The following is a 25,030-nucleotide window of genomic DNA, read 5'->3' on the forward strand; positions in this document are numbered from 1 at the left end:
CTGGGGAATGGGAGTAGCCACCCCCTACTCCTGCCCTCACCTGCTTTTCTGGGATTCATTAACCCACCTGAGAAGCAGGCTATGGGCTTTCCCAGCTGGGACCTTCTACATCCCTCTACTTGTCACTCTATCCCTCTTTCCTCTTTCCTCTTGCAGCCCAGTGAATCTTTGATACTGTGTACTTTGGGGGTCTGCAAAGCCCCCACCCACAAATATTTTGTCCAGGCTTTTCCATTTTCCGTGGGATACAGGCTCAGTTTTAGCTTGATCTCCGCTTTCTCATTTCCTTTTTCTCTGACTCTTCTCCTGCAGCTGCAGGGATGCCTCACTCTCCTTCTCTTCCTCCCAACTCTGTAACTGCTCCTTCTCCGTTTCCTTTGCTCACTTCTTCTCTTCTTTTCACTCTTTATTTTTTTATTTATTTTAATTAATTTATTTATTTTTTGGCTGTGTTGGGTCTTCGTTGCTGCGTATAGGCTTTTCTCTAGTTGCAATGAGTGGGGGCTACTCTTCGTTGTGGTGTGTGGACTTCTCATTGCGGTGGCTTCTCTTGTTGCAGAGCGCAGGCTCTAGAGCGCAGGCTCAGTAGTTGTGGCGCACAGGCTTAGTGGCTCCACGACATGTGGGATCTTCCCGGACCAGGGCTCGAACTCGTGTCCCCTGCATTGGCAGGCGGAATCTTAACCACTGCGCCACCAGGGAAGTCCCTTCACTCTTTATTTTGTTTTATTTATTTTTAAAAAATCTTTGGCCGCACCACGCAGCATATGGGATCTTACTTAGTTCCCCGACCAGGGATCGAATCTGTACCCCTTGCAGTGGAAGTGAGGAGTCTTAACAGCTGGACCGATGAGGAAGTCACTCTTCTTTTCACTCTTTAAATGCGAGTTCTCTTGTCGTCTCTTCTCTCCACCCCAGGCAATCTCACTCCTGGCCCTGGCCTCAAAGACTACCAGTCTCTGTGTTACAGAGGCCAGTGTTCCTGTCTGCTTCTCTCCCAGATCATACCCTTCAGATGGGTGTCACACAGACACACCCAAACTCAACTCATTGTCTTCTACCTGAACCTACAACTCCTGTGTCTCCAGCATTAAAAGTGAAAGGCCTAATCATTCATTTGCATGATTATTCAGACCAGAATTCCGGGCATCACTTGTGATGCTTCTCTCCCCCTCCTTCCACAAATTACCCATCAAGCACTAACTTCTGCTGATTTGTGTGGCAGCCTAGGGAATGGTCAAGTGCACGAATCCTTAGAGCCAAACAGTCTGGGTTCAAATCCTGACACTGCCACTTTCTAGCAGTGTAAGTTTGGAAAAGTAACTTAACCTCTCTGTGATTCATTTTCCTCATTATAAAGTGGACATAATAATAGCACCTATACCTCATAGGATTGCAATGAGATTTAAATGAGTTACTCTTGGACTTCCCTGGTGGCACAGTGGTTAAGAATCTGCCTGCCAATGCAGGGGACACGGGTTCGAGCCCTGGTCCGGGAAGATCCCACATGCCGCGGAGCAACTAAGCCCGTGTGCCACAACTACTGAGCCCTGTGCCACAACTACTGAAGTCCACGCGCCTAGAGCCCATGTTCCGCAACAAGAGAAGCCACTGCAATGAGAAGCCCGCACACCGCAATGAAGAGCAGCCCCCATTCACCACAGCTAGAGAAAGCCCGCGTGCAGCAACGAAGACACAACGCAGCCGAAAATAAATAGATAAATAAATTTATTTTTTTTAAAATGAGATACTCTTCATAAAGATGAACACACTTCATACTACACAAGCATTTGTTGACTAAAATAAACTCTATATTCTAAGTATCTCTTGGATTGGTCCCAAGCTACCATTATCTCTGCACCATCTTACTGCCCTGACCTAATGGGTCTCACTGCAGCCAATCCCTGCTCTCCTCCAATCCCTCTACACATCCAAGCCAGGGTCACCTTTTCAAAATGCAAATATGATGCAAATACTTAACACTCTTCAATGGCTTCCTACTGCACAGCCTGCACTCCTTAGCAAGCTGGAAAGGCCTGTGAGATCGGGTCCTCACTCACCTGTCGGGGCTCATCTTCGCCACTGAACACTCTGGCCTCCCACATATCCAAACACAGACTAGGGAGTTGCTTCCTTATAATCCGTAAGAGCTGGAATAATCAAAACTGTCCTTTCATTGACAGGAAGTGGAAATTGCACCCAATGAAGCCCAATTTGTGCCAGGCCACATTCTTGGCTCCCTGAGCACCTGCCATGCCCATTTGCTTCCTGATTCCTTCATTCGGGAAGGATTTATTTCTTTATTTGTAAATAAATTTGTAAATATAGGGTGGGTGATGTGGGGCACATCCTACCCAGCTTGGCTTGCTCTGGACCAGGCCCTCTTCTATGTGCTTTACCTGAATTAACTAATTTCCTGTGAGGTAGGTACTATATTCAGCCCCATGTTACTAGTGAGGAAACAGAAGTGCAGGGAGGTTAATTACTGTGCCCCAGGTTTTACAGGTAGTAAATCAAAGAGCCTTCTTGGTTCCAGAGTCTTGAGAAGGTTAATGAGGCTGAGCGTTATAAGAACTTGATAGACTTCAGAGACAGGAGCAATCACATTTACTTATTGGGAGTCCAATGAGAATGCAGAATAAAAAGTTTATGTGTCTCACAGTTTACAGTGTGGTTTTACATGGATCATATCATTTTACATGGATTATATCATTTAACCAGGGATTACAACAGTACAGACTTGTGGTAAACAGAACAAGGTCTAGAATCAGATAATCTCATATTTCTTTCCCAGCCCTGTCACATACAGGGTAGGTGTTTTAGGGCCTCTTTTTGTGCCTCAATTTCTCATTTGTAAAGGGGGTATAATAAAACAATTTATCTCATGCCATTGTGAGGATTAAATGAGATAATAATGCCCTTAGCACAGTGCCTGACATGTAGCAAATGCTAAAAAAAATAATAATAACAACAATAATAATAAGATGCTGGCTTATTTTATTGGACACAGGTGATGTATCAACTACGTTCTGGGCCTCTTAAGCCTCACAAGAGCTCTGCAAGGTTTTGTCCTTATTGTACAGTGAAGAGCACGTGCTGACTAGGTGTCAGGTATTGTTCTAAAGCACTTTTCTGACTCAATCCTCACAACAATCCCAGGGGTAGGTACTACCTATTATAATCCTCTTTGTACAGAGGGGGAAACTGAGCATAAATTAAATAAGTTGATCAAGTTCACAGCCAGCAAGAGAAGCAACCAGGCAGTTTACTTCCAAGGTCCGTACTTTTAACCATCTTCCCTTTCAACAGCAGGTGAAGAAACAGGCTCAGAAAGTGAAGAGATCCCCACTCCTAAAAAGGAGCTCTAAGCTATTTTCCAACCCAGGAATTATCACCATGTCCAGCAGATGGCGCCCCAGGACATAGCAAGCTGTGGGATTGGCATACGCGGTCAAAACTACCATACCCACAATGCAGTGCGGATATTAAGGGCCACCTGCCAGTTTAGCTGTCTGAGGCACTGCCTGTGTGCTCTCCAGGAGGAACTTGTGTATCTGAGACATTCGGGTCCTTCCTCAATCTTAAGGTAGCAAGTTAAAAGTTTTTTCCGCTTCATCTCATCCTCCTTGTCTTACTAGTTGGAGAGCGGAAGGACTGAATCAACGCTGCTATTTGTTGGCTTCATCTGCCTTACCCTAACGTGAGGACCCTTGACGTTTAACCCAAGGTGGCGGCGCCCGGAGCCTTATCCCTTACTGTGGACCTGAGATGAACTAAGGCCGGGAACTCTGCCTCATGTCGAAGCTAAGCCGGGCCACTCGGGCCCTCAGGAAGCCCGAGGCCGGCGGCGTGATCCGGACCATCGTGCGGGCAGGCCAGGCCATGCCCGGGCCCCCACTAGGCCCCGTCCTGGGTCAGGTGCAGCCGCGGCAGGAACCTGGCGTGGGAGGCGTCGGAGGGTGGGAGCTAGTACGCGGGTGGCGGGTGCGGGCTGGGCCAGGGCGGCCTCGGTTCAAAACGCGGCTCTGCTGCCCACACGTTTTATGTGCTTGGGTTAGTTACACAGCCTCTTTGAGGTTTAGCTTTCTCTGTTCTTCGTCAACGAGCTGTTGTAAGGATAGAGAGGCATGAAACATACGAATCATCTGGCACATAAAATGGTAGTTGGATCTGGATAGAGAAAAGAGAATGGGAGCTTAGGGAAGTGAAGACGGAGGAGAGAATGGATGGAGCCTCCGGGGGAAAGGAAGCCGTCCCTTCCTCCTCACGCTGACCCCTATGCCTCCCTCACAGCGAGGCGTTTCCATCAACCAGTTCTGTAAGGAGTTCAACGAGAAGACCAAGGACATCAAAGAAGGCATTCCTCTGCCTACCAAGATTTTTGTGAAGGTGAGGAGTCGGGACTCTGATCCCCGGTTTCCTTCTCATTCTCCCCAGGCCCTGGAGCTGGTCACCTGGGGTTGCTACTCTGGTCATAACTTGGGGCAAGTGTTTTCCTGTTACCCGCCCCCACTTTCCCCATTTATACCGTAGAGACTAGGCCATATCTTTCCTGAACCCGCGCTGCCGTATTGCAGATCTTTCCTTTGTCCCTCCAACTTGCTGGGGCTTCCAGAGCAGAGTTGGACCTGGAATAGAAGGGACAGGGATGTTTGTTGCAGATTTGTTTCTTCTGTGGTTTTGTTGTCAGTTAAAGGGAAGGAAAGTGAGCTGAGGGAATGGGGGTACAGGAAGTTAGAAGTTCCCTGGGCTGGGGCAGCAGGGGTTGGGGGAGGTGGGAAGAAAGATTCTCATGTTTCTTTTTTCCGTTCAGCCTGACAGGACATTTGAAATCAAAATTGGCCAACCCACTGTTTCCTACTTCCTGAAGGCAGCTGCTGGGATTGAGAAGGGGGCCCGGCACACAGGTAAGGGGCAGGGTGGGCATCCGGGTTTCTGGGCTCTGGAAGGAAGCAGTGACACCTGAAGGGCTATTTGTTCCTTGCTCCCAGGGAAAGAGGTGGCAGGCCTAGTGACACTGAAGCACGTGTATGAGATCGCCCGTGTCAAAGCTCAGGATGACGCCTTCGCCCTGCAGGATGTGCCCCTGTCCTCTGTTGTCCGCTCTATCATTGGCTCTGCCCGTTCCCTGGGCATTCGTGTGGTGAAGGAGTGAGTTTCCGGGGGAAGCTCAGTGTGAGGGGAGGGCCTGGAAAGTTCTTGACTCTGGGACAAAGCTGAGGGCCCACTGAGTGGGAGAGTCAGCTTCTGAGTTAATGGATCTTAGATTCTTGGGAGTGGGGAGCCTCATTCATTCATTTGGAATATACTTGTTAAGTACCTATCATGTGTTAGGCATTGTTCTGGATGCTGGATGCAGCTAGGAAGGAGGTAGCCATGCTTGACCTTGCTTTCTAAGGAACTCACAGTCCAGAGATGGAGGCAGATCCATAAATGGAGCAGTATACTGCCAGGTGGTCAGTGTTGATAAAAGGAACTACAGGTATCTTCAGAACAGGGAGTAGGTTGCCTGGTGTGTCAATAAAGGCTTTGCAGAGCAGTTGACATCTAAGCAGAGCCCTGGGAAGTGAGGTCAAGGACTGGGGCAAGCGTTCCGAGAAGTAGAAAAGTCCCTGTGAAGGATGTAAGGTGAAGGAATGGAGCAAAGAAGTTCAGTGTGATCTGGGTATATAATACTAGAGGCAGAATGGGACATAGTAGGACGTGAGCCAAACAGGGACTAGTTGATTCTCAAATTCAGACTTGATCCTGAGGCCAACAGCAGGCCCTCTCATGGGGCTTCGGATGGCCTCAGAAATTGTTTCCTTGAAGTGAGATGTAGGGTGGGAGAGCCTCTGGCCAGACCACAGCAGGGGCAACACTCAGCCCTTCGCTGGCCTCTTGCTGCTGGTGTCACACCCCATGCAAAGGCTGACGGTTGGTTGTTTCCCAAGAGAAGTGGGGTTAAGCATGGAACAGGGATAGACTTTACTTTGCTCAGATCTTTACTTGTATTGGGAGTACAGAAGTGAGTGAATCTGATCCTTGCTCTGAAAGAGATAATCATGCACCACCTGATGACTTCATTTTACAAAACGTTTTGGGGCGCAGAGGAAGGGCACGTTAATTTGGACTAGGGTGTAGCTGTACTCGTCCTCGAAATATGAGTAGGGCCTTAAGAAAGGAGTAAAAGGCAGAGGTGATAGTGGGGTGGCAATTCTGGCAGAGGAAACAGATGAGCAAAGGTATGGGGGCTGGGACGTCCAGGAGGGGAGAGGGGTTCTGAGACAGTGACATGGTGCTGTGAGCTCCCCACCAGTGACCGGCCCTTCACTTACCGTCTGTTTTTCTGTACCTGTAGCCTCAGTTCAGAAGAGCTGGCAGCTTTCCAGAAGGAGCGAGCCCTGTTCCTGGCTGCTCAGAAAGAGGCAGATTTGGCAGCCCAGGCAGAAGCTGCCAAGAAGTGACCCCTGTCCCCCACCCTCCAGGATTTTGAAGGGTGCCAGTTGGGAAGGCTGGGCCAGAGGGGAGGAAGGGAGGTCACATCAACCCGATTATACTTTTCTGACTTTAAATTATGTATTTTTGCACGTGTGGTTATATCAAAGGATCAAACGTGAATAAACATCTTTTGTCACCCACTGTCAGTTTCTGCCTTGGGACCCCAGAGAAAGGGACCAGTACTGACAGCAGCCACCATGGACAGACAAAAGCTGCCCTAGGAAGTAGGGGTCTTCATGCCATTTCTCAGATGTGTGATCTGAGGCTCATCCAAGCAGAGCGACTGCCCAGGATCTGAATTGGCAGGGGTAGCAGAAAATCCTGTGTTTTCCCATTTTCCAGGGGTGAGAGAAAGGGCAAGGTAGGTGGGGGCATGTATGCTGGACTTGGGTGTACAGAGGCAGCAGATGTTGTTTCTGCTTCCATCAGAAATGTCTCCTATCTCTTGGGGACTTGCCACCTCAACAGAAACAGAACCCTTTGGGGACTTCAGGTCACAGCCCCAAGCAGCGTTGCTACATGGAGTGCCCTGGATCCCAAGGGCTACTTCAGGCCCCTCTATTAAGCTGACGCTGGCTCTGAGTCAGGTGATATCCGGATGTGAATTACTGTGGGGTTTAGGGCTACAGACCCACGGAAGAAGCAGAGCATCAGTAGGTACCTGCCCATGGTGGGAGAAGTCCTTGGGAAGCCCTGGCCTTTTGTTTTCCCATTAGTCATAATATCAAGGACTATTGTCCTCTTAGAGAAGAGAGGAGGAGTTGGGGGAAAAATGGGATTCACATTTACTAAGCACCTGTTATGTGCTAGATACTTGGTTTTACACCGAGAAGATTTGGAAAGCATAGAAAAAACCCTACAAGAAAAGAAAAGCCTCAAGTAATCCCCTCACCTAGATGAGATTCCTGCCAATATTGTGGTATATATCTTTTCCTTTTTTTTTTTTTTAGTTATTTCTGAGATATACATTTTAAAGTAATAACTAGAATTATGACTTATAACATTATACCAGAACATATAAGATTTCTAGAAATTTCATGTACTGGTATGTATCTTTTCTACTTGTTTTTTTTTCTTTGTGTTTATATATAATACTTTAAGAAAAAAACAAATTTGGGTCATACTCTTGATACTGTTGTGTCTACTTTTACTTGTAACTTGGCAATTATTTAGAACATTTTTTCATTATTAATCATCTTCCTAAAACAATTTTTAATGGCTGCTTAGTATTCTGTCTTATGGGTAGACCATTATTTAACCAAGTCCTCAACTGTTGGGTAGGTTTGTTGTTTGCATTAAAAAAAAAATACACACAGCCCCGTGATGAACATCATTTGGTCCTCTGCTTCAGGGTCTCCCAAAACTTCAGTCAAGGTGTCAGCTGGGGCTGTGGTCTCATCTGAGGCTTGACTGAGGAAGGATCCACTTTCAAACTCACGTGGTTGTTGGCAGCATTTAATTCTTTCTGAGCAGTTGCATGAGGGCCTCAATTTCTTGCTGGTTATCAGTCAGAGGCCACACTCAGTTCCATTCTCCCTAGCTGTGTTGTCTTGGGCAAGTTACTTAACTACTCTGTGCTTTAGAGCCATCATCTATAAGGCAGAGAAAATAGTGCTTATCTCAAAAGGTTGAAGAAATAACTGCATATGTAGCCAGTTAATTTATGACAAAGGAGGCAAGAATGTACAATGGGGAAAGGACAGTCCCTTCGATAAATGGTGTTGAGAAAAGTGGACAACCACATGCAAGAGAGTGAAACTTTAAAAATTAACTCAAAATAGATTAAAGACTTGAGCATAAGACCTGAAACCATGAAACTCCTAGAAGAAAACAGACTCCTTGACATTGGTCTTGGCAGTGAGTTTTTTTATTTGACCCCAAAAGCAAAGGCATCAAAGCAAAAATAAACAAGTGGGACTACATCAAACTAAAAAGCTTCTGCACAGCAAAGGAAACCATCAACAAAATGAAAAGGCAATGTACAGAATAGGAGAAAAAGATTTATAAAACATATATCTGATAAGGAGTTAATATCCATAGTATATAAAGAACTCATACAACTCAATAGCAAAAACAAAAAACAAAAAAAACCCAAAAACAAAAAAACAGAAATACAACAATCGCACACACACATATACTCTAGTATCATTCAAGAACAAGCAATTCTTTTGCTTCGCATCTCCCTTTAGCCACTGCCCCATTTCTCTGTTTTCTTTCACTGTAACAGTTAAAAGAATTGTCTAAACAGACTGTCTATACTTTTCATCTCCCATTTACTCTTTGCTTGTAATGTTTTTTGTCTCAAAGTCTATTGTGTCTGTTATTAAATATACCTACACCAATCTCTCTTTTGTTTAGAGTCAGCACAATATATCTTTTTTTTACATCCTTTCCACCTTTTCCTATTCTTATGTTTTAGGTGTTCTTGTAACAGAATTAGTTGGTGTTGTAGCCACCTTCCAAAATGGCTCTCAAACCCAACCTCCTAGTAATTAACACTCCCCCACATCGTGCTGGGGTTAGTCTATGTCACCAAGACTGGCAGAAGTGCTGGCATGTCACTTCCAAGATTAGATCATCCTAATCCCCACAGCTCCCATCTTGGTTACCTTCTCTCCTTTATAGTTGCACCCACCCACCTCTCTCCTACTATCCTAATCCCTGGCAACCACTTTTCTGTTCTCTACCTCTATTATAGGGAGGCCTTTGTCCTCATTTCTAGAATGTTATATGAGTGAACTCATACAGTATATGTCCTTTTGAGGTTCTCTTTTCTCACCCAGTATAATGCCTTTGAGATCCATCGAAGTTGTTGTGTGTATTAATAGTCTGTTCCTTTTTTATTGCTGAATAGTATTCCAAGGTATGGATGTACTACAATTTGTTTAATAATTTATCTATGGAAGGGCATTTAGTTATTTCCTCTTTTTGGCTATTACAAATAAAGGTGTTATGAGCATTCTTGAAAGATGTAATTTTCATTCCTCTGGGATAAATGCCCAGGAGTGCAATTGCTGGGTCATATAGTAAGTGTATTTTCAGTTGTTTAAGAAACTGCAAAATTATTTTCCAGAGTTAACTGTACATTACTTACACTGCACCAGCAATATATGAATGATCCAGTTTCTCTGCAGCCTCATCAGAACATGATGTTGTTGTTGTTATTATTTTAGTTGTTCTAATAGGTGGGTTGTGATATCTTGTTGTGGTCTTAATTTGTTTCCATAATGTCTAGGGTTGTTGAAAATCTTTTCATGTGCTTATTTGCTATATATCTATGTTCTTTGGTGAATTGTCTCCATTTTGGGGTCCATTTTCTTTTCTTTCTTTTTTTTTTTTTTGGCTGCACTGTGTGGCTTGTGGGATCTTAGTTCCCCCACCAGGGGTTGAACCTGGGCCCTTGGCAGTGGGCCCAGTGAAAGTGCAGAGTCCTAACCACTGGACCACCAGGGAATTCCCTTTTGTCCATTTTCTAATGAATTGTGTTTTTCTTTAACTGCTGTGTTTTGAGAGTTTTAGACAGGAGCTCTTTGTCAGGTATGTGGTCTGCAAATACTTTCTCCCATTGTGTAGCTTGTTTTTTCATCCTCTTAACAAGATCTTTCACAGAGCAATAGTTTTCGATTTCAATAAAGTCCAATTTATCAATTATTTTCTTTTATGGATCATGCTTTTGGTGTCATGCCTAAGAACTCTTCACCAAGCCCTTGGTACCTAAGATTTTCTCCTATGTTTTTTCCTAAAATGTTATATTTATGGCTTATTTTTAGCTCTCTGTCCACATCCTAAAAACTTTATTATAGCTATGTCTTCTTTTTTTTTTAATTTGATAAGCAACTTTATTTATGAATCACCTGGGGAAATTTGTTAAAATGCAGAATTTAATTTAATATCTGAGGAGGGACTCACGATTTTGAATTTCTAACAAGCTCCCAAGGTGATGTCAGTGCTGCTGATTTTTGGACCAAAACTCTGAATACCAAGGTGGGGAGAGATGAGATAGAAATAGAAAACAGAAGAAAGGAGAATGATGAGGTGAGGCAAAGAAAAAATACGGTTCATTTGAGGTCATGGCTAGGGATGGGCCACTTTACATGGACCATGGAGATCAGTAGGCTTTCTTTAAAAACTATACCTATTCTGCTATATCTTGGTTAGTTTTTAGATGGCAAAAAATTTCTGCTTCATTTACAGTCTTGTTAGTGTTAATTTTTCAGAGGGAGCTTGACGTTGCTACTGGTAGAAGGAAGAGTAGGAAAAGTCAGACATGTACAATGTTTTGAAGGACCAAATGTTACTCTTCCATTTGCATTCTCAGGTAGCTTCCAGAATCCTAGCATTTCCCCAGCTTGGTTATCCAGCCTGGCACATACTTTCCTCCTCCTTAGCTAGATATAATCTCCTTGTATGTTTGATGGGAACTCAGTTGGCCTTAGGGAAAGCATCTAATTCACTGAATTCACATGAATTTTTAACAACTATCATGCATTTAATCCTATTGGGGCACTTGCATTTTAGAGGAAGGACTGCTTATTCAAGAATAATAAATCTTAAATAATGCATCATATTTGGGTGAGTCTAACTTTCCTAATCCTCATAAATAATCTCATGGACCACTGTTCTTCTAGGAATGGGAGATGTAACACTTACTCTCCTGGTGCTCTTACATGCAGTCTTCTCAAAGGATTATAAAAAATCATTCTGAAGTTTTACTTTTTTATAACAATAGTACAAAGAAGTTAAGATTTTGTTGACTCTCACTCTTAATATATATTATGTATAGATTCAATTCAACCTAGGTTTTAAGAAAAAAAGCCATGGCCATTTCTTTTTGAAAAATTTATATATTGTTGCATTTTATTCCAAGTTTCCTATTTTAGTAATGTGAATGAGGTTTGCTGTCACCCCCTACTTCTGATGATATTAGTGACTTCCATACTGCACCTTTTATATTTTTCAATTTTTGTTGTACTTCTGCCACAGCTCCATAGTGAGAGGAGCAGATGATTTCTAGCTATCGTGTGGCTACTTCTTCCCCTGGACTATTTGGGTGTGCTCAGTTACAGCACTGTGTCAGGTGTCTTCCAACTAAACAATGATTACATTGCTTTTTTCGTCTATTCTGTGGATATCTTAGTCACTGGCCTGCAGCAAAGCTGGAATGAAATCTCAGAGGTATATTTCAACTTGCAAAACAATCATGAAGGTTGGCCTTGCATTTTCATAAGGCAGTTTGTGTTTTCTTAAGGAGTTCTTCTTATCCTGTGCCTAAATGGCTTTACTTGCCTCATGGGAATCAGTTGATTCTTTATGTGTGTGTGACTTCACCCAACCTTTTAAGAAACTATTTCTTGTTATTTTCAACTTTGGCATTTCCAGGCAAAAATTAGCATAGATTTTTGCATAGAAAATATGAGTCTGCTTCCAAGCCTCCTAGCAGGGACTTTGTATCAAAAGTGAAAAGGAAAGAAAATGAAGCTAAAATCCTTATACATGGCTGCTTGGATGTAGCTAAGAAGCAATTTAGACATCCTGGTTTGCTTGTAAGTACGTCATGGGTATATAGTGCCAATCTTAAGTTTGAAGAAGTTAGAAATTAGCTATGTCTTCTTAAGCACCATGTCCTCTTAAACCATATCCAGAGTATAGTTATGTTTTACATTTAAGTCTATGACCCATTTTGAGTTAATTTTTGTATAAGGTATGAGGCTCAGGTTGAAATTGTTTTCTCCCCCACAAGGACGTCTAATTACCCCAGTAGCATTTGTTGAAAAGGTTATTCTTCCATTGAATTACTTCTGCACTTGATTTTCTTCAGCTCTGAAAATCTGGGGAAATTCAGTTCTGCCCCTCAGAGGTTTTGAGTTTAACATTCATCCCCATGCAGATTTGAAATCTGGCTGATATCTTGATGGGGAGACCGGTCCTGAGTTTCTGGCACTGTGTATGACATAATTATACTCCATATACAGTATATGCCACCAATTTTTATTTCAAATAATGATTTTTAATTACATGTGTTCATTATATCAATAGGGTGATTTTATTTTGCTCAAATAACTGAAATAGAAAATAATATTTTGGACTGTGTACTTTTACTAAAACTTGGCCTAGTATAGATTATAGTAGCCTGTGATACATTAAGATACCCACACGGTTTTCAGACAATGTACAAATAGGCCACTCAGCACATTGTTTTATAATTTTTTGCCCAAAAAAACCACCAAAAAACCCTTGATACGGGTTCCAATTTTCCATTTCCAATTGTTTTCCAATTGAATTTTTAATTTCAGTTTTCATATTTTTTATTGTATTTCTAGAAAATCTATTGGTTCTTTTTCAAGTCTGCTTATCACTGTTTTCATTTCATGTTCCCTGTAGGTGTTCTTTTTTTTAGAACTTTGCATGTTTGAATCACTTCTTATTTATTTATTTATTTTTATACTTGCCTTGTGGACTTTATTTTTTTTAATTAATTTTTATTGGAGTATAGTTGATTTACAATGTTGTGTTAGTTTCTGCTGTACAGCAAAGTGGATCAGTTATATGTATACATATGTCCACTCTTTTTTAGATTCTGTTCCCATATAGGTCATTACAGAGTATTGAGTAGAGTTCCCTGTGCTATACAGTAGGTCCTTATTAGTTATCTATTTTATATATAGTAGTGTGTATATGTCAATCCCAATCACCCAGTTTATCCCCCTCCCTTTCCCCCTTGGTAACCATAAGTTTATTTTCTATATCTGTGACTCCATGTCTGTTTTGTAAATAAGTTCATTTGTACCATTTTTTTTAGTAAATTACTTAATTTTTTAAAAAAATATTCTTGCAATTTTATTTATTTATTTTTTTAAACTTATTTATTTACTTATTTTTGGCTGTGTTGGGTCTCTTGCTGTGCACTGGCTTTCTCTAGATTCGGGGAGTGGGGGCTGCTCTTTGTTGCAGTGGCGGGCTTCTCATTGTGGTGGCTTCTCTTGTTGCGGAGCATGGGCTCTAGGCGTGCGGGCTTCAGTAGTTGTGGCACTCAGGCTCAGTAGTTGTGGCTCACAGGCTCTAGAGCGCAGGCTCAGTAGTTGTGGCACACGGGCTTAGTTGCTCCGCGGCATGTGGGATCTTCCCAGACCAGGGCTCGAACCCATGTCCCCTGCACTGGTAGGCGGATTATTAACCACTGCACCACCAGGGAAGTCCTACTTAATTTTTTAAAGTGTTTTTTGTTTGTTTGTTTTTAATATTTTTGTCCATGCCACATGGCTTGCGGGATCTTAGTGAAACCGGGGATTGAACCCGGGCCCTCGGCAGTGAAAGCACTGAGTCCTAACCACTGGACTGCCAGGGAATTCCCTGTGTTCCCTGTAGATGTTGTTGACTTTGTAATTAATTTCTTTAACATGAAAAAATATAGTTGTTTTAAATTTAGTAACTGACCACTCTGATATATGTACTGTGTATATCTGTTTTGCTAGTTCTTGCTCATATTGTCTTGCTTCTTTGTGTGTCTGGTTATCTTTGATCGTGTCCTGCTCAATACCTGTGACACATTATTTATGGAAGCTCCTTGAGGCCTAAGATGGATATGCCCTCATCCAGAGAGGTTTTCAATTAGTCCTGCCAGGCACGAGAGGACACTATGAAAGTCCTGATATTCATCTCATCCCAGTCTAAATAAACAACAACTCTTCACCCGGTTACTAAAGTCAGAGACACAAGACTCCTCTCTTTTCCTCAACCTCACTGTAAACACATTAGCAAATCATGTTAGTTCTGTCTCCAAAGTATCCCCAATCCAGTCATTTACCCCCATCTGTGCCTGGTGAAAGCTCTCATCCCCTCTTGCCTGGACCACTGCAGGAGCCCAGCTGGTCTCTCGGCTTCCTGTCTCTACTAATCCTTTCTCCACACACTGTCAGAGCAATGGCTTAAACATGTGAATTAAATCATGTCATTCCCCTGCTTAAATCTCCTCAATCAATTCCTATTGCATGTGAAATAAAATCTAAGTTTCTTATTGTGGTGTAAGGCCCTGAGTAACCTTTTTCCTGCTCTCCAACCACTCTTCCTCTTGCTGGCCTTGATCCAGCCACACTGATTTCCTTGCTAGTCCTTAAACAGGTCAAAGCCTTTCCCATTTAAATACCTCTACCCTTGCTTTCCTTTGGCCTGGAACATTCTTACTCCTGTTCCTCGTCTTTGAGGTCTTAGCTCAGTGTTACCTTCTAGGAAAGGGCTTCCTGTCACCCCACTCTAAGTTAGGACACTCTGAACCAGAGCTGTGGTTCTCTACCATAGCAGCCTGGCTCTGTCCCTTACTGCACATTCCGTATGCTCCTTTGAGACTTTACTTACTTTTTGTTACCTCTCCCCACAACTGGAATGTAAGCTCTGTGAGCCCAGAGACCTTGTCTGTCTTGTTCACTGCTGCATCCCCAGCACCCAGAAAAGTTCCTGGCACATGTAGTTATTGTGAATATTTACCACATAAAAAAATAAGGCTGCAGAGCCAGCCCTTGAGGTCAGTCTTTATGACCCCAAAACTTGTGCCCTTTCTCCTACATTCTGCTCCCAGGGCAGAGTCTGGAATCCGTGGGAAGGGACTTGGCTGAGGGTCAGATCTGGCTTCTGCAGCGACTCTGGGAGTGCCATCGGACAAGTCCTTTCCCCCACTCTGGCCTCAGTTTATCCACCTGTGCTAAGGTATGATGCTCTGAGCCACAGGGACTTTGCCACTGACAGGAAGAGAAGCAGATCCCTCTCTATCCAGCAGGTAGAGCCATTGGCTCTTTTGGACTTGGCTGCCGGGTTCTCTCATTCTGAATGTTGAGATGTCTTCTCATCAAAACGCACACTCTACTGTCACCTACCGCCATGACCAAACACCAGTGAAGTGTTCATTTTTTGCTCACATTTTAAAACTTTTAAAATGTTCCTTTATTTAATTTTACTTGTTAAAGAAACTTTTTATTTCAGAACAGATTTAGATTTACAGAAATGTTGTGAAAATACTAGTTTCCATATACTCCACACCTATTATTTCCCCTATTATTAACATCATACACTTATATGGTACATTGGTCACATTAATGAGCAAATATCGATACATTATTATTAACTAAAGTCCACACTTTATTCAGGTTTCCTTAGTTTTTTATTTTATTTTATTTTATTGGCCACGCCAGGGATCCTAGTTTCCAGACCAGGGATCAAACCCGTGCCCCCTGCAGTGGAAGCACAGAGTCCTAACCACTGGACCGCCAGGGAATTCCTGGGTTCCTTTAGTTTTTAACCTATGTCTTTTTTCTGTTTCAGGATCCTATCCAGAATACATTACACTTTGTCGTCATGTTTCATTAGGCTCCTCTTGGCTGTCACAGCTTCTCAGACTTCCCTTGTTTTTGATGACCACCAGGGAGGTTTTAGGGTTTTTTTTTTTCAGTTGATGAACAGTTTTATTAGAAAATGAACAATTTTTCCCAGTTTTTTGAGACATAATTGACATATAACACTGTATAAGTTTAAGGTATACGACATAATGATTTGATATATGTATATATTTCAAAGTGATTGCCACAGTAAGTTTAGTTAACATACCAGAGGGGTTTGTAGATGGGACTCCAATATGTGTCTTGAGCTTATGGTCACTTAAGGTTCAAAGCTGAAAGATAACAATCCTTGGCCCTCTGGGGAACTTAGGCACAAAATTTTTGTGGTAGAAATTGGTAACTTCCTACTCAAGTCCTTAGGCTGATCTTCAGAAGTGGTCCTCTCGATAAAATATTTCTAGTGCGCCTGCCGTGTGTTTGGCCGTGTGATCGGCACCAGTCGGGGGTGGAGATGAGACAGGGCCCTTTTGGGGTTTCCAGTCCAGTTCTTTTGTTCAAGTTGGAGAATAGACGCACAGGAAGGCAGAGGGTAGCACTGCACCTTCCTGTTTCACCCAAGGATGTATCCAAGGTGGAAAAAAGGTGACAGGTCCCTGGAATGTCTTCCTTCCCATAGGACCTCTGAAGGGCATGGCCCCAGAGCTGGAGGATTTGGAATGAGAGGGGGTTTAGGGAATTCTCAGTGCTGTGCTCTCAGCTCCTGGAATCCAGCCCCCGTATTTCAATGGGCTGGGGTGAAGGAGACTGGGGCCTGGAGTTTCCTTCCCCACCTTGAGAAAGAAACTTGTAAGCCTTTGTGGTCACCATTGCTTTCTAATTCAGTTTAATAACTTAAGTCCTTTCTGTGCTCCTCAGCTTATAAGAGGCCCCATCAAGTCCTAGCAGCATCTTTGGGAGGTCAGGGCCGTTTCTTTCAGCCCCATTTTACCTGTGAAGAAACTGAGGCTCACGTCCCGCTCGGCAGATAGTCAGTGGAGGTGGAATTTGAATCCAGGTCTTTCTGGCTCCTAATTTTCATTTCCGCCCCCACCATATCCTGTGGTTTTTGGCCCTCAAGCTTGGAGGAAGACAGTGTTTTAGGAAACTTTTTCTCTTGACCCGCTAAGTTATATTCTGCTCAGAAGTTTGGGGTCTGCTCCAGTTTGCAGACTGGGAGGGGAAGAGGTCCCTGCCCCAGCCCAAGCCTGCCCTTCTTGGGTAATCTGGCAGAGGGGACAGGCCAGGGCTTGGACGCAGATGACGTGGGTGTATTGCCCACCTGAGGCTCTCACTAACTGTGGGAGTAGAAAAAAATCACTTTTTACCTGTGATCCTCAGTTTCTCCATCAATGAAATGGTGCTTATACACCTGTCCAGAGGCTTTATTGCAGTGAATAAGTGATATAAAATTGTTTGTCAGCTGAAAGCCCCATTCAGGGATAAAAGAGGTGGTTATCATTTCCAATGAGAAGATCCAGAACCCTAAATCCAGGGAAGTTGCTTGCCTGTAGGGCCAGGCTGAAGAAAGAAACTCATGTCCTGAAACTTCAAACTCATGTCCAGGAAAATGTCAAGCTGAATCCCCTACCCATCCCCAGACACTTCTACTCCCTCCCACACTGGAAGCCCTGCAAGCCTGGAGCAGAGAGGAGACTCCAGTATCCTTTAGCATTGGATGCCAAAGCATCTTGAAGCCAAGACGTAGCATCTGTTTCAGCTCCAAACTCTCAGCTTCTAGAACAGGGTGAGCCACACACAGAACACTCAGGTGTTGAGTGAATGAATGAATGAGTGCATGAGTGAATGAAGAAATGCCAGGGCTGTCAGCAGGTCCAGAGTTTACCTCCTAACCTCCAGGATCCCGTTGGGACCTCTCAACCTTCTGAGTTCACCACCCTTCCCTTTTCACAGAAGTGCATGACACCAGGTGTACCAAAAAGGCAAACTGGACTTTATTATAAAGTTGGCTACAAAGTCACCGCAGCACCACGAGGTGACCACCTGGGCAGTCCCAGGCAGTTGGGCAGCCGGGTGAGTCCCGCACCAGGTGCACGCACTCGTGCAAGCACACGTGTGACGGCGGCAGGTCTGCCTTCCTCCATCGGAAAGGAACGTAGCGTCTCTTCGCGCCCCCCACCCCAGGCGCGGGGCGCAAAAGTCACAAGAAGGGCCGCCAGGGCGGCAGAGTCCATCGGAATTGAAATCCCGTTACTGGTGTGTAGAGAATTCTACGTGGGTGTCAAGAGCCCCTCAGGGCACAGGCTGGCCCAGGTGGGCACTGCCTTTCCCCCACCAAGGCCCAGGGGTGGCTTTGGCCCCCAGGAGTGGAGAACTGGCCCAGGCCCATGGGGCAGCGCGGGGCGGGGGAAGTGAGACTCCCCCATTCTCCGCTTGAAATCCCATTCAAGGAAACTCACTACGAGTGAATACAGATTGAAATGGAAACTGGGATCGCTTGATGTCTCTAAATTTTAAAAAGAAGCTCCCCTCCCTTGCCCTCCCACCTCCCCCCACCTCAAATCCTGCAGGGCCTGGGGAATCGGATCTATCCCCCTCTGGCCCCCAGAACCCCCCCAACAATCCCGGGGGGGTGGAGAGCGGCTCCATGTCTTGATGACAATATGCCATACTTGACGACGTTAAGTCACAGACTTATTCAAAACGTTGGTTCCCCTCCACTTCCATCTGCAGAGAGAGAGATAGAGAAAACAGTCAGTTAGGCCTATTAGGAAAGATAGGCTGAAGATGTGGTACACTGTTGGCACATAGTACGGGCTTCCAGTATACTGGTCCAATGACTGAATGATCACCAGAGGCTCAGAAGATAAGGGAGTAGTTTGGATGAATGGAGTGAAAATATGTCTGTGGTTTTGGAAAGGATGGAGCCATAGCAGGGACCCTCTGACGGGGCCAGGGGCTGAGTCCCACTCTCTTTCCCAAACTCCTATAAATTCTCACTCTGTATTCCCTTTAGGGGACAAAGAATACTGAGATAGAACTCTAATCCCTCTTCCATCAATTTGTTGTATAACCTTAGGGGAGTTTCTTTAACTTTGGGATCTTGTTTGTCTTCATCTGTAAAATGGGGTGAGGATGGCTGATCTAGGTCCCTCATAGAGTTAAGAAGCACAACCCATTACCCAAGATTCTCTTGCATCTTATCCCACACCCCTAATCTCTGCCCCCCAGGCCTACTTGTCCAGAACTTCCATATTGTTTTCATTAGTTCTTATCCTAACTGCTATCCTACACAGCAGGTGATGTTACTGTACTAATGAAACTGAGGAACAGAGAGGGCAGTTTACTCATCTAATTCCACCCAGCATCTCATTGGCAGGAGAGGAACTTGAGTTCTTGAACATTTTGGCTCAACTCACCTTCATGGAAGCTGTCTTGAACTTGGCTCTGGAGTTGATGCAACTCATCAGTAAACCCATCGTAGGGGAATGCTGAGACACCTGTCTCAAAGGCGGTTTCGTATGTGGCCAGGTCCTCCAGGAAGCTGCTATCTTCTGGGGACAGGTTGTTGCAAGGTGATGGGGCCCCTCCTGGGACTGCTGCCTCAGGATCCTCTGAACTCCATTCCCCATTGGGGTCTGGGGTAGAGAGATCCATGAAGATGTCTTCCACGGGCGTCTCTTCCAGGAATATATCAGGGTCAGCCAGGAAATCCAGATCCTGGCATTTCCAGGGTTTCAGGTCCAGGCTGAGCACAGGGGGGCCAGCTCCTGCCAGGGAAAGGTTAGCGTCCAGGGGCTCCAGCCCCCCAAGTGGCTCTAGCCCACCCGTGCCAGCCTCAGCTGAGAAGGGCCTGTCCATGCCCTGAGCCAACTGGCTGATCTGCTGGATGAGACGGTCTATCTCATTCTGCTCCTTCTCAGAATAGTGGAAGAAACTCTGCTTGACTGGAGAGGCCTCAGGTGTAAGCAGGCCTTCGGGCACCAGGGGGACATCCACAGAGAGGGGGCCCCGGAGCTGGGCTAGGGCCAGGAGTGTGCAGTCCCCATTACCAGGGCTGCTAGGACTTGGGGGCAACTTCTCATAGAGAAAACTGCATCCCTCCTGGGCGAAGTAAGTCTTGGTGGGATTGGGGCTCAGTTGCTCTGGGAAAGTTTGGCTGGGGCTGTTCAGGTGTGCTTGGAATGCTGTGCTTGGAGAATTCACCTGCTCACGGGCAGGGCTGTTCAGAGGCTCTGGGAAGGTGGCAGTGCTGGGAAGCAGCTGATCTGGGAAAGTGGAGGTGCAAGGATCTTCATAGCTTCTGGCTGAGGTTTCAGTCAGTTGGCCTTGTAGTGGGCTAGTCAGCGGATCTGGGAAAGTTGCACTGCTGGGCGTCAATTGATCAGAGAAGGTCACAGTGCTTGGAGTCAGCTGTTCTTGGAGAGAGCTGGATGGAGTGGGCAAGTGGGTCTGGAAGGGCTCATGGAGGCTGAAGAGGAAGGCACAGCCTCCCGGCTGGTGGGGCGTGTAGGGTGGGGTGCACACAAGATCCTTGCTCAGGTCTGCTTGAAGAGAAGGCTCAGGGCCAGATGGGAATGTCAGGTAACTGAAGCCAAGCTCTTTGGGGGGTCGGGGAAGCTCTTCTGGTGTTGAGACAGCACCCAGCTCAGGAGCACTGGGGAAATTGGTGCTTCGGGGAGGCCCCATGGTGAAGAGTGGATTAGGGCCAGAGCATTGTTCCTGGGAGAGGATGTTCTCCGGGAATGAGGGCAGCATGGTCGGCGTGCCCAGGACATAGGCTGCCTGGGTTTCTTCAGAGTTTAACTGCTGGCGGAGGCTCCAGGCTTCTGTATCACTGGAGAGGAGAGAAGAGGCAGCCGGTAAGGGTGTGGTGTCCATTCCCAGAGAAGTTCTCTGATTTGTATCTCCTCCATGTCCACCTCAGCTGCCTCCCAGGCCCCTGGCTTGCAGCTCACCTGATTGGGTAGTTACTGGCAGTAATGGGACCCTCCGGACCTTCTGAATATAAAAGGCAATAAATCCACGCCCAGCCTCCAGGCTTGGCCAGCAGTCTCACCACCATCTCTGCTTGAATATCTCCACTCTCAGCCACTGAGGGGAAAGAAGAGATGCAGAGTTAGGACGCCCATCAGACAGCACCACCTATACTCCCCCCTCGCTGACCTCTCCACTGAATTGGGATATTCATGACATCCTCTTTTCTGACTACCCTAACCTGCACCATTCAACTCCCCACTTTGACCTCACCACTCAGAGTCCCCCAGTTCTGATTCTATTCTCACCTTGACTCCTTACCCTAGTGTTCACCCTATAGCATCCAAAACTGTTAGCCTCTGATATCTCCCCAACATCAGTCTTGATCACAGCCTTTCTTGGTCAGGTTTCCCATGCCCTTTCCCAACTCCCTGTCTTGTCCTCAGCCTCTCTGGACACTCACACAGGCGGTAGTGTTGAGCAGAAGCGTGGCCCAGGTCCTCAGGGTGCAGCAGTCCATACCATGATTTACAGAGCAGTTCACTGCGCTCAAAGCCCAGGTAGATTAGGACACTGGGAAGGTGGAAAGGATGAGGTCAGCTTTCTGTTTTCCCTGCTTGATACCCAGGCATCTCACTCCCTCCCAGGTCTTCTGCACCCTTAGATCCCATCCTCCCTGTCCCTGACTCCAGAATCTAGGGTCCCCTCACCTCTGACATGCCTTTTCCCTGGGGTCTGAACACTCTGGGCTTACCTCTCTGAGATGTCCAGAAGGGCCAGGTCCTTAGCGTGATGGCTCTGGAACATGGCCAAGAAAAGTGAGGCAGGGCCAGGACCAGGACCAGGGCCAGGGCCAGGACGGGGTCTTGTCTCCAGTGGAGCACAGAAAGCTGTGAACACAGGATTTCCTGCCCAGTAGGCCCCAGGTGGGTGAGCGTGGAATCGGCCTCGAATAAGCACCAGTTTGTTGCCTGCACTCTGGCGCCTGAGGGACTTGGAGGTGTTGAAGCGACAGCGGAAGAGGCGATCTAGGTGAGTGAAGAGAAAAACTGGTAAGAGAGTGAATGGCTGAGAGAGACGGCAAATGCGAAGGAGCAGGGCAGCAGCAGGCATATTGGATTGAGGAAAGGAGAAAGGAGTTCTCACCATTATCCAGAGCAGAGGGCAGGGTGAGTTGCTGGCGCACAGTTAGGTGGTCAGCTGGGTCAATGATGTCGTAGATACTGTCACCCTGGGCAACCAGGTCCACCTGGAGAAAGGTAAAGGAGAGATGACCATTAATGAAGGCAGCAAGAGCCAATCCTTGGCACATAGCATCTTGTAGGCTATAACTTCCTCCCCAGTAATTCTCAGATTCTCAAAAGTGGAAAACTCATTGTGTTCCCATCTGTGCTGCAGTCCAAGCTGAAAGGATCCTCAGCACTCACCATGGAGTGGCCCAGATGCTCGCTCACACTCTCAGAGAGATATAGCAGCTTCCCCTCCGCCGTGAACACAAGCAGGAATCCAGGTAGTGCTGCCACTATGTCTTCAAGCTCTTGAGCTGAGAGAAGCCCTGTGGGGCCCGCCAGAGGAGTGCCTGCAGAGTGAGAAGATAGGGTGAGTCAGGAGTAAGACTGGGAAGCAAAACAGAAGTGAGAAAGACATGGACTGGGTTTCAGAAAATTCTGAGGAATTCCTCATGGACCTGCTTCTGCACACACCTGTTGACCTGCTGCCCACAGCTCTTGCCCGGGGAACCTGTTGCTGGATCTCTCCAGCCAGCGAGCCCTTCTACTTCTAAGTCGGGGCTGGGGCTTTGGCGGGTCTGGGATTCAGAACCACGGACAGCGCTCCAAAGCCGACCGAGCGTTCAGCACCGCGGACAGCGCCTTGCTACCCGGTGGTGCTGTCAGCACCGCGGGCAGCGCTCCACCGGCTGCAGAAGAGCCCTTCCAGGATCGTGAACAGCGTCTGTGCTTCCCCAGGCTCTGGCGGCTCCGTCCCTGTAACTTCCCGGACTTCCCTTCCCTGGCTCCCCGGAGCGCCTCTGCGCTGGTGGGGACTGGGGCCATTCTGTCCTGGCTCTCCTCCTCCCATAAGTCTGGCACCAGGGACACTATCCAGGCTCTCTAATCCTCATTCAGAACTAAGGTGAGGTTTGGACAGAACTCAGGAGGAAAAGTGGGGATTCCTGAGTTCTCCTAGTTCCTTCTCACCCCAGCTCGCCGACACGCTGCCCTAGACCTGCGGCAGTCCCAGTGGGTTCCCTCTGCTTCACTCTCCCCGGCGCGCGCCAGCTCGTGTCTCCGCCCCGGTTTGCTCACCTCCAGCGAAGAAGACGCCCTTGCGAGTGTAGATGCAGGCAAGACTCATAATGTGCAGGTAGGACAGCCGGACCTTGTCCGCTTCAGCCAGCGGCAGCAGCTCCTTGAGGTTCCGGATCTCAGCGTTGATCTGGTCGCGGCGCGCCTTGGAGGCGCCCTTGGTGGAGCGATACATGACTAGCGGCTGCGGAGCTCCAGCTCGGGCGCTCCGAACACCTGCGTTCCTGTCCCGACGCACCGGTGGCTTCCTCCTTGCTTCCCCGTCTCTCGCTCAGGCTCTTTCTCTCTCTGTCTCCTCTCCTGGGCTCCGCTCGGTTGCGCTGCCCCCCTCGCCTGCCTTGTTCCGCCTTATATAGCTCCTGTCAGGCGTGGGGGGCTCGCTTTAGAGAAAGGGGGGGGCGGGAGGCTGGGCTAAGCAAGCTGCAGCGGGAGCTGCTGGCTGGGGTTGGGGGGGCGCGCTCCTCCTCCCTCCCAGGCTTCCGACGTCATCCCATGACGTAGAACGAGAGCGGGAGGGGTGCCGGGGGGAGGGGGAGAACGCAGGCTGCGGAGGGGGCCGCGGCTGGCGGCAGCTGCGCCGAGAGGCAGGCGCTGCTTTAGGAAGGCCTGAAAGGGGGTGCAGGGACCCAGGTATCCTAATGTATTCAGCTGAGGGAAGGGACAGGGCAAGGGTTGGGGCGGTCTGAAGCCCCTGGCAGGAGAGTCTGTAGAGGGCAGGAGGGGCTGATTCTGACAATGATTTTTCTAAAGAGATAAGGGAAAGGGAAAGAGCAGGGTCGTACACAAATCCCCCCTCCCTATTTGCCAAAGGTCAAGTTCGTCTTGGGCGGGGGGATGGGGGTGGGGAGAAAGACCTTCCTTGGCCTCTGTGGGATAGGTCGCAGCTGGGGTTTCTCTCTAGGGATTACTCAATCCGGGATTCCCTTAGTCACTTTCAAAGAACAAATCTCCTCCTCCCCCCTTTCCAAACCCGGGCCTTGCTGATTTAGCAGGGGGAGTCTGGGGGGGGTTCTAAGTCCCTAGGATGGGTGGGAAAAGGGTCCTGAGGTCCTGAGGGAGAGGAACCAGCTGAATCTGGCCTTGGTTCTACTTTCCCACAGCCAAGAATAGGAACACCTGCACCAACGCCGCAGTCGGCAGTGACTCTTCGTTTCTCTGTCAACTAATTAACCTCAGCCACTGACGGGGGAAAGTGAGGCAGGGTCCCAGGGCCTGGTGAGGATCTGGGTCTACACCAAGGTATCCCTTCCCCCATTGCCAGCCCCCAAAGCCAGCGGCTCCCCCCGCCACCACCCGCATATCCCCCCACCCCCCCCGCTCGAGTGCAAGCCTCCGTCTCCCCGCGGGCCGGGGGCGGGGGCGGGGCCGGGGGAATCCCAGCTCCATATTAGGACAGGAATCCTCCGGCGGCTGCCGCGGCGGCGGCGGCGGCGGGCGGGGCCTGGCTGCCTCCGCCACGCTCCGGAGGGCTCCCCCCTGCCTCCAGCGGGGAGGATGGGGAAGCAGCAGAGAAGCGAGGGGGCCGTGCTGGACCCTCTGCACGATCCATGCACCGACCAGAGACCCCTTAACTCCGTCGGGCTGTCCACACTCCCCTCCAACCCCTTCCCCGTCATCGGCGGTAGGATTCCTCGCTGTCTCTCCATCTTCAACTCTCCACATACCCCCCACCCCGCCACCGCCCCGCACCAGCTAGTTTCTTTATCTCATTGCCGGCTTGGTGGTCTATCTCAGCTTTGTGCGCCCTCTGCGCCCCCCAAAACGTCCCCCTTCCGCTCTCTCTCGTCTCTCTTCTTTGTCAGTTTTGTCTCCACATCATATCACTTTGCCCTATCTCCCTCTTTCTTCTTTCTCTTTTCAGCATGGATGACCACTCTCTACTGGGGCTGAAAGGTGCCTTTGTTTCCCCCAAACAAAGGGGAAGGAAATGGGCTAGGGGACATT

At 47.3% G+C, this 25,030-nt stretch overlaps 2 protein-coding genes across 4 annotated transcripts in view; one reads left to right on the plus strand and one right to left on the minus strand.

Moving 5' to 3' along the window:
* The first annotated feature begins 3,547 nt into the window (after positions 1-3,547).
* MRPL11 (mitochondrial ribosomal protein L11) lies at positions 3,548-6,616 on the plus strand. Of its 2 annotated transcripts, XM_082342039.1 has the most exons (5): positions 3,565-3,918; positions 4,294-4,389; positions 4,814-4,907; positions 4,992-5,151; positions 6,341-6,616. In XM_082342039.1, exons 1-5 carry the CDS (start codon positions 3,796-3,798, stop codon positions 6,444-6,446), a joined length of 579 nt encoding a protein of 192 aa, XP_082198165.1. In that variant the 5' UTR covers positions 3,565-3,795; the 3' UTR covers positions 6,447-6,616. The 2 variants fall into 2 exon arrangements, with proteins under 2 accessions (XP_082198166.1, XP_082198165.1); XM_082342040.1 differs by lacking the exon at positions 4,992-5,151 and having other exon boundaries at positions 3,548-3,918.
* A 5,168-nt stretch (positions 6,617-11,784) lies between these two features.
* NPAS4 (neuronal PAS domain protein 4) overlaps positions 11,785-25,030 on the minus strand; it is a 32,114-nt gene continuing 18,868 nt past the window's right edge. The window contains exons 2-9 of one of the 2 annotated variants that reach the window (XM_082342033.1): positions 23,087-23,466; positions 22,208-22,359; positions 21,927-22,029; positions 21,535-21,808; positions 21,244-21,353; positions 20,762-20,897; positions 19,223-20,640; positions 11,785-18,530 (exon numbers count right to left, since the gene is read on the minus strand). In XM_082342033.1, the coding sequence (XP_082198159.1) occupies positions 18,502-18,530; positions 19,223-20,640; positions 20,762-20,897; positions 21,244-21,353; positions 21,535-21,808; positions 21,927-22,029; positions 22,208-22,359; positions 23,087-23,261 (2,397 nt within the window). In that variant the 5' untranslated portion in view covers positions 23,262-23,466 and the 3' untranslated portion in view covers positions 11,785-18,501. Of the gene's footprint in view, positions 18,531-19,222; positions 20,641-20,761; positions 20,898-21,243; positions 21,354-21,534; positions 21,809-21,926; positions 22,031-22,207; positions 22,360-23,086; positions 23,467-25,030 lie in introns of those variants that run through there. The other variant, XM_082342034.1, reaches the window with a different exon arrangement.

Source organism: Balaenoptera borealis, assembly GCF_965194805.1.
Source record: "Balaenoptera borealis genome assembly, chromosome: 11".
NCBI classification, from domain to species: Eukaryota; Metazoa; Chordata; class Mammalia; order Artiodactyla; family Balaenopteridae; genus Balaenoptera; species Balaenoptera borealis.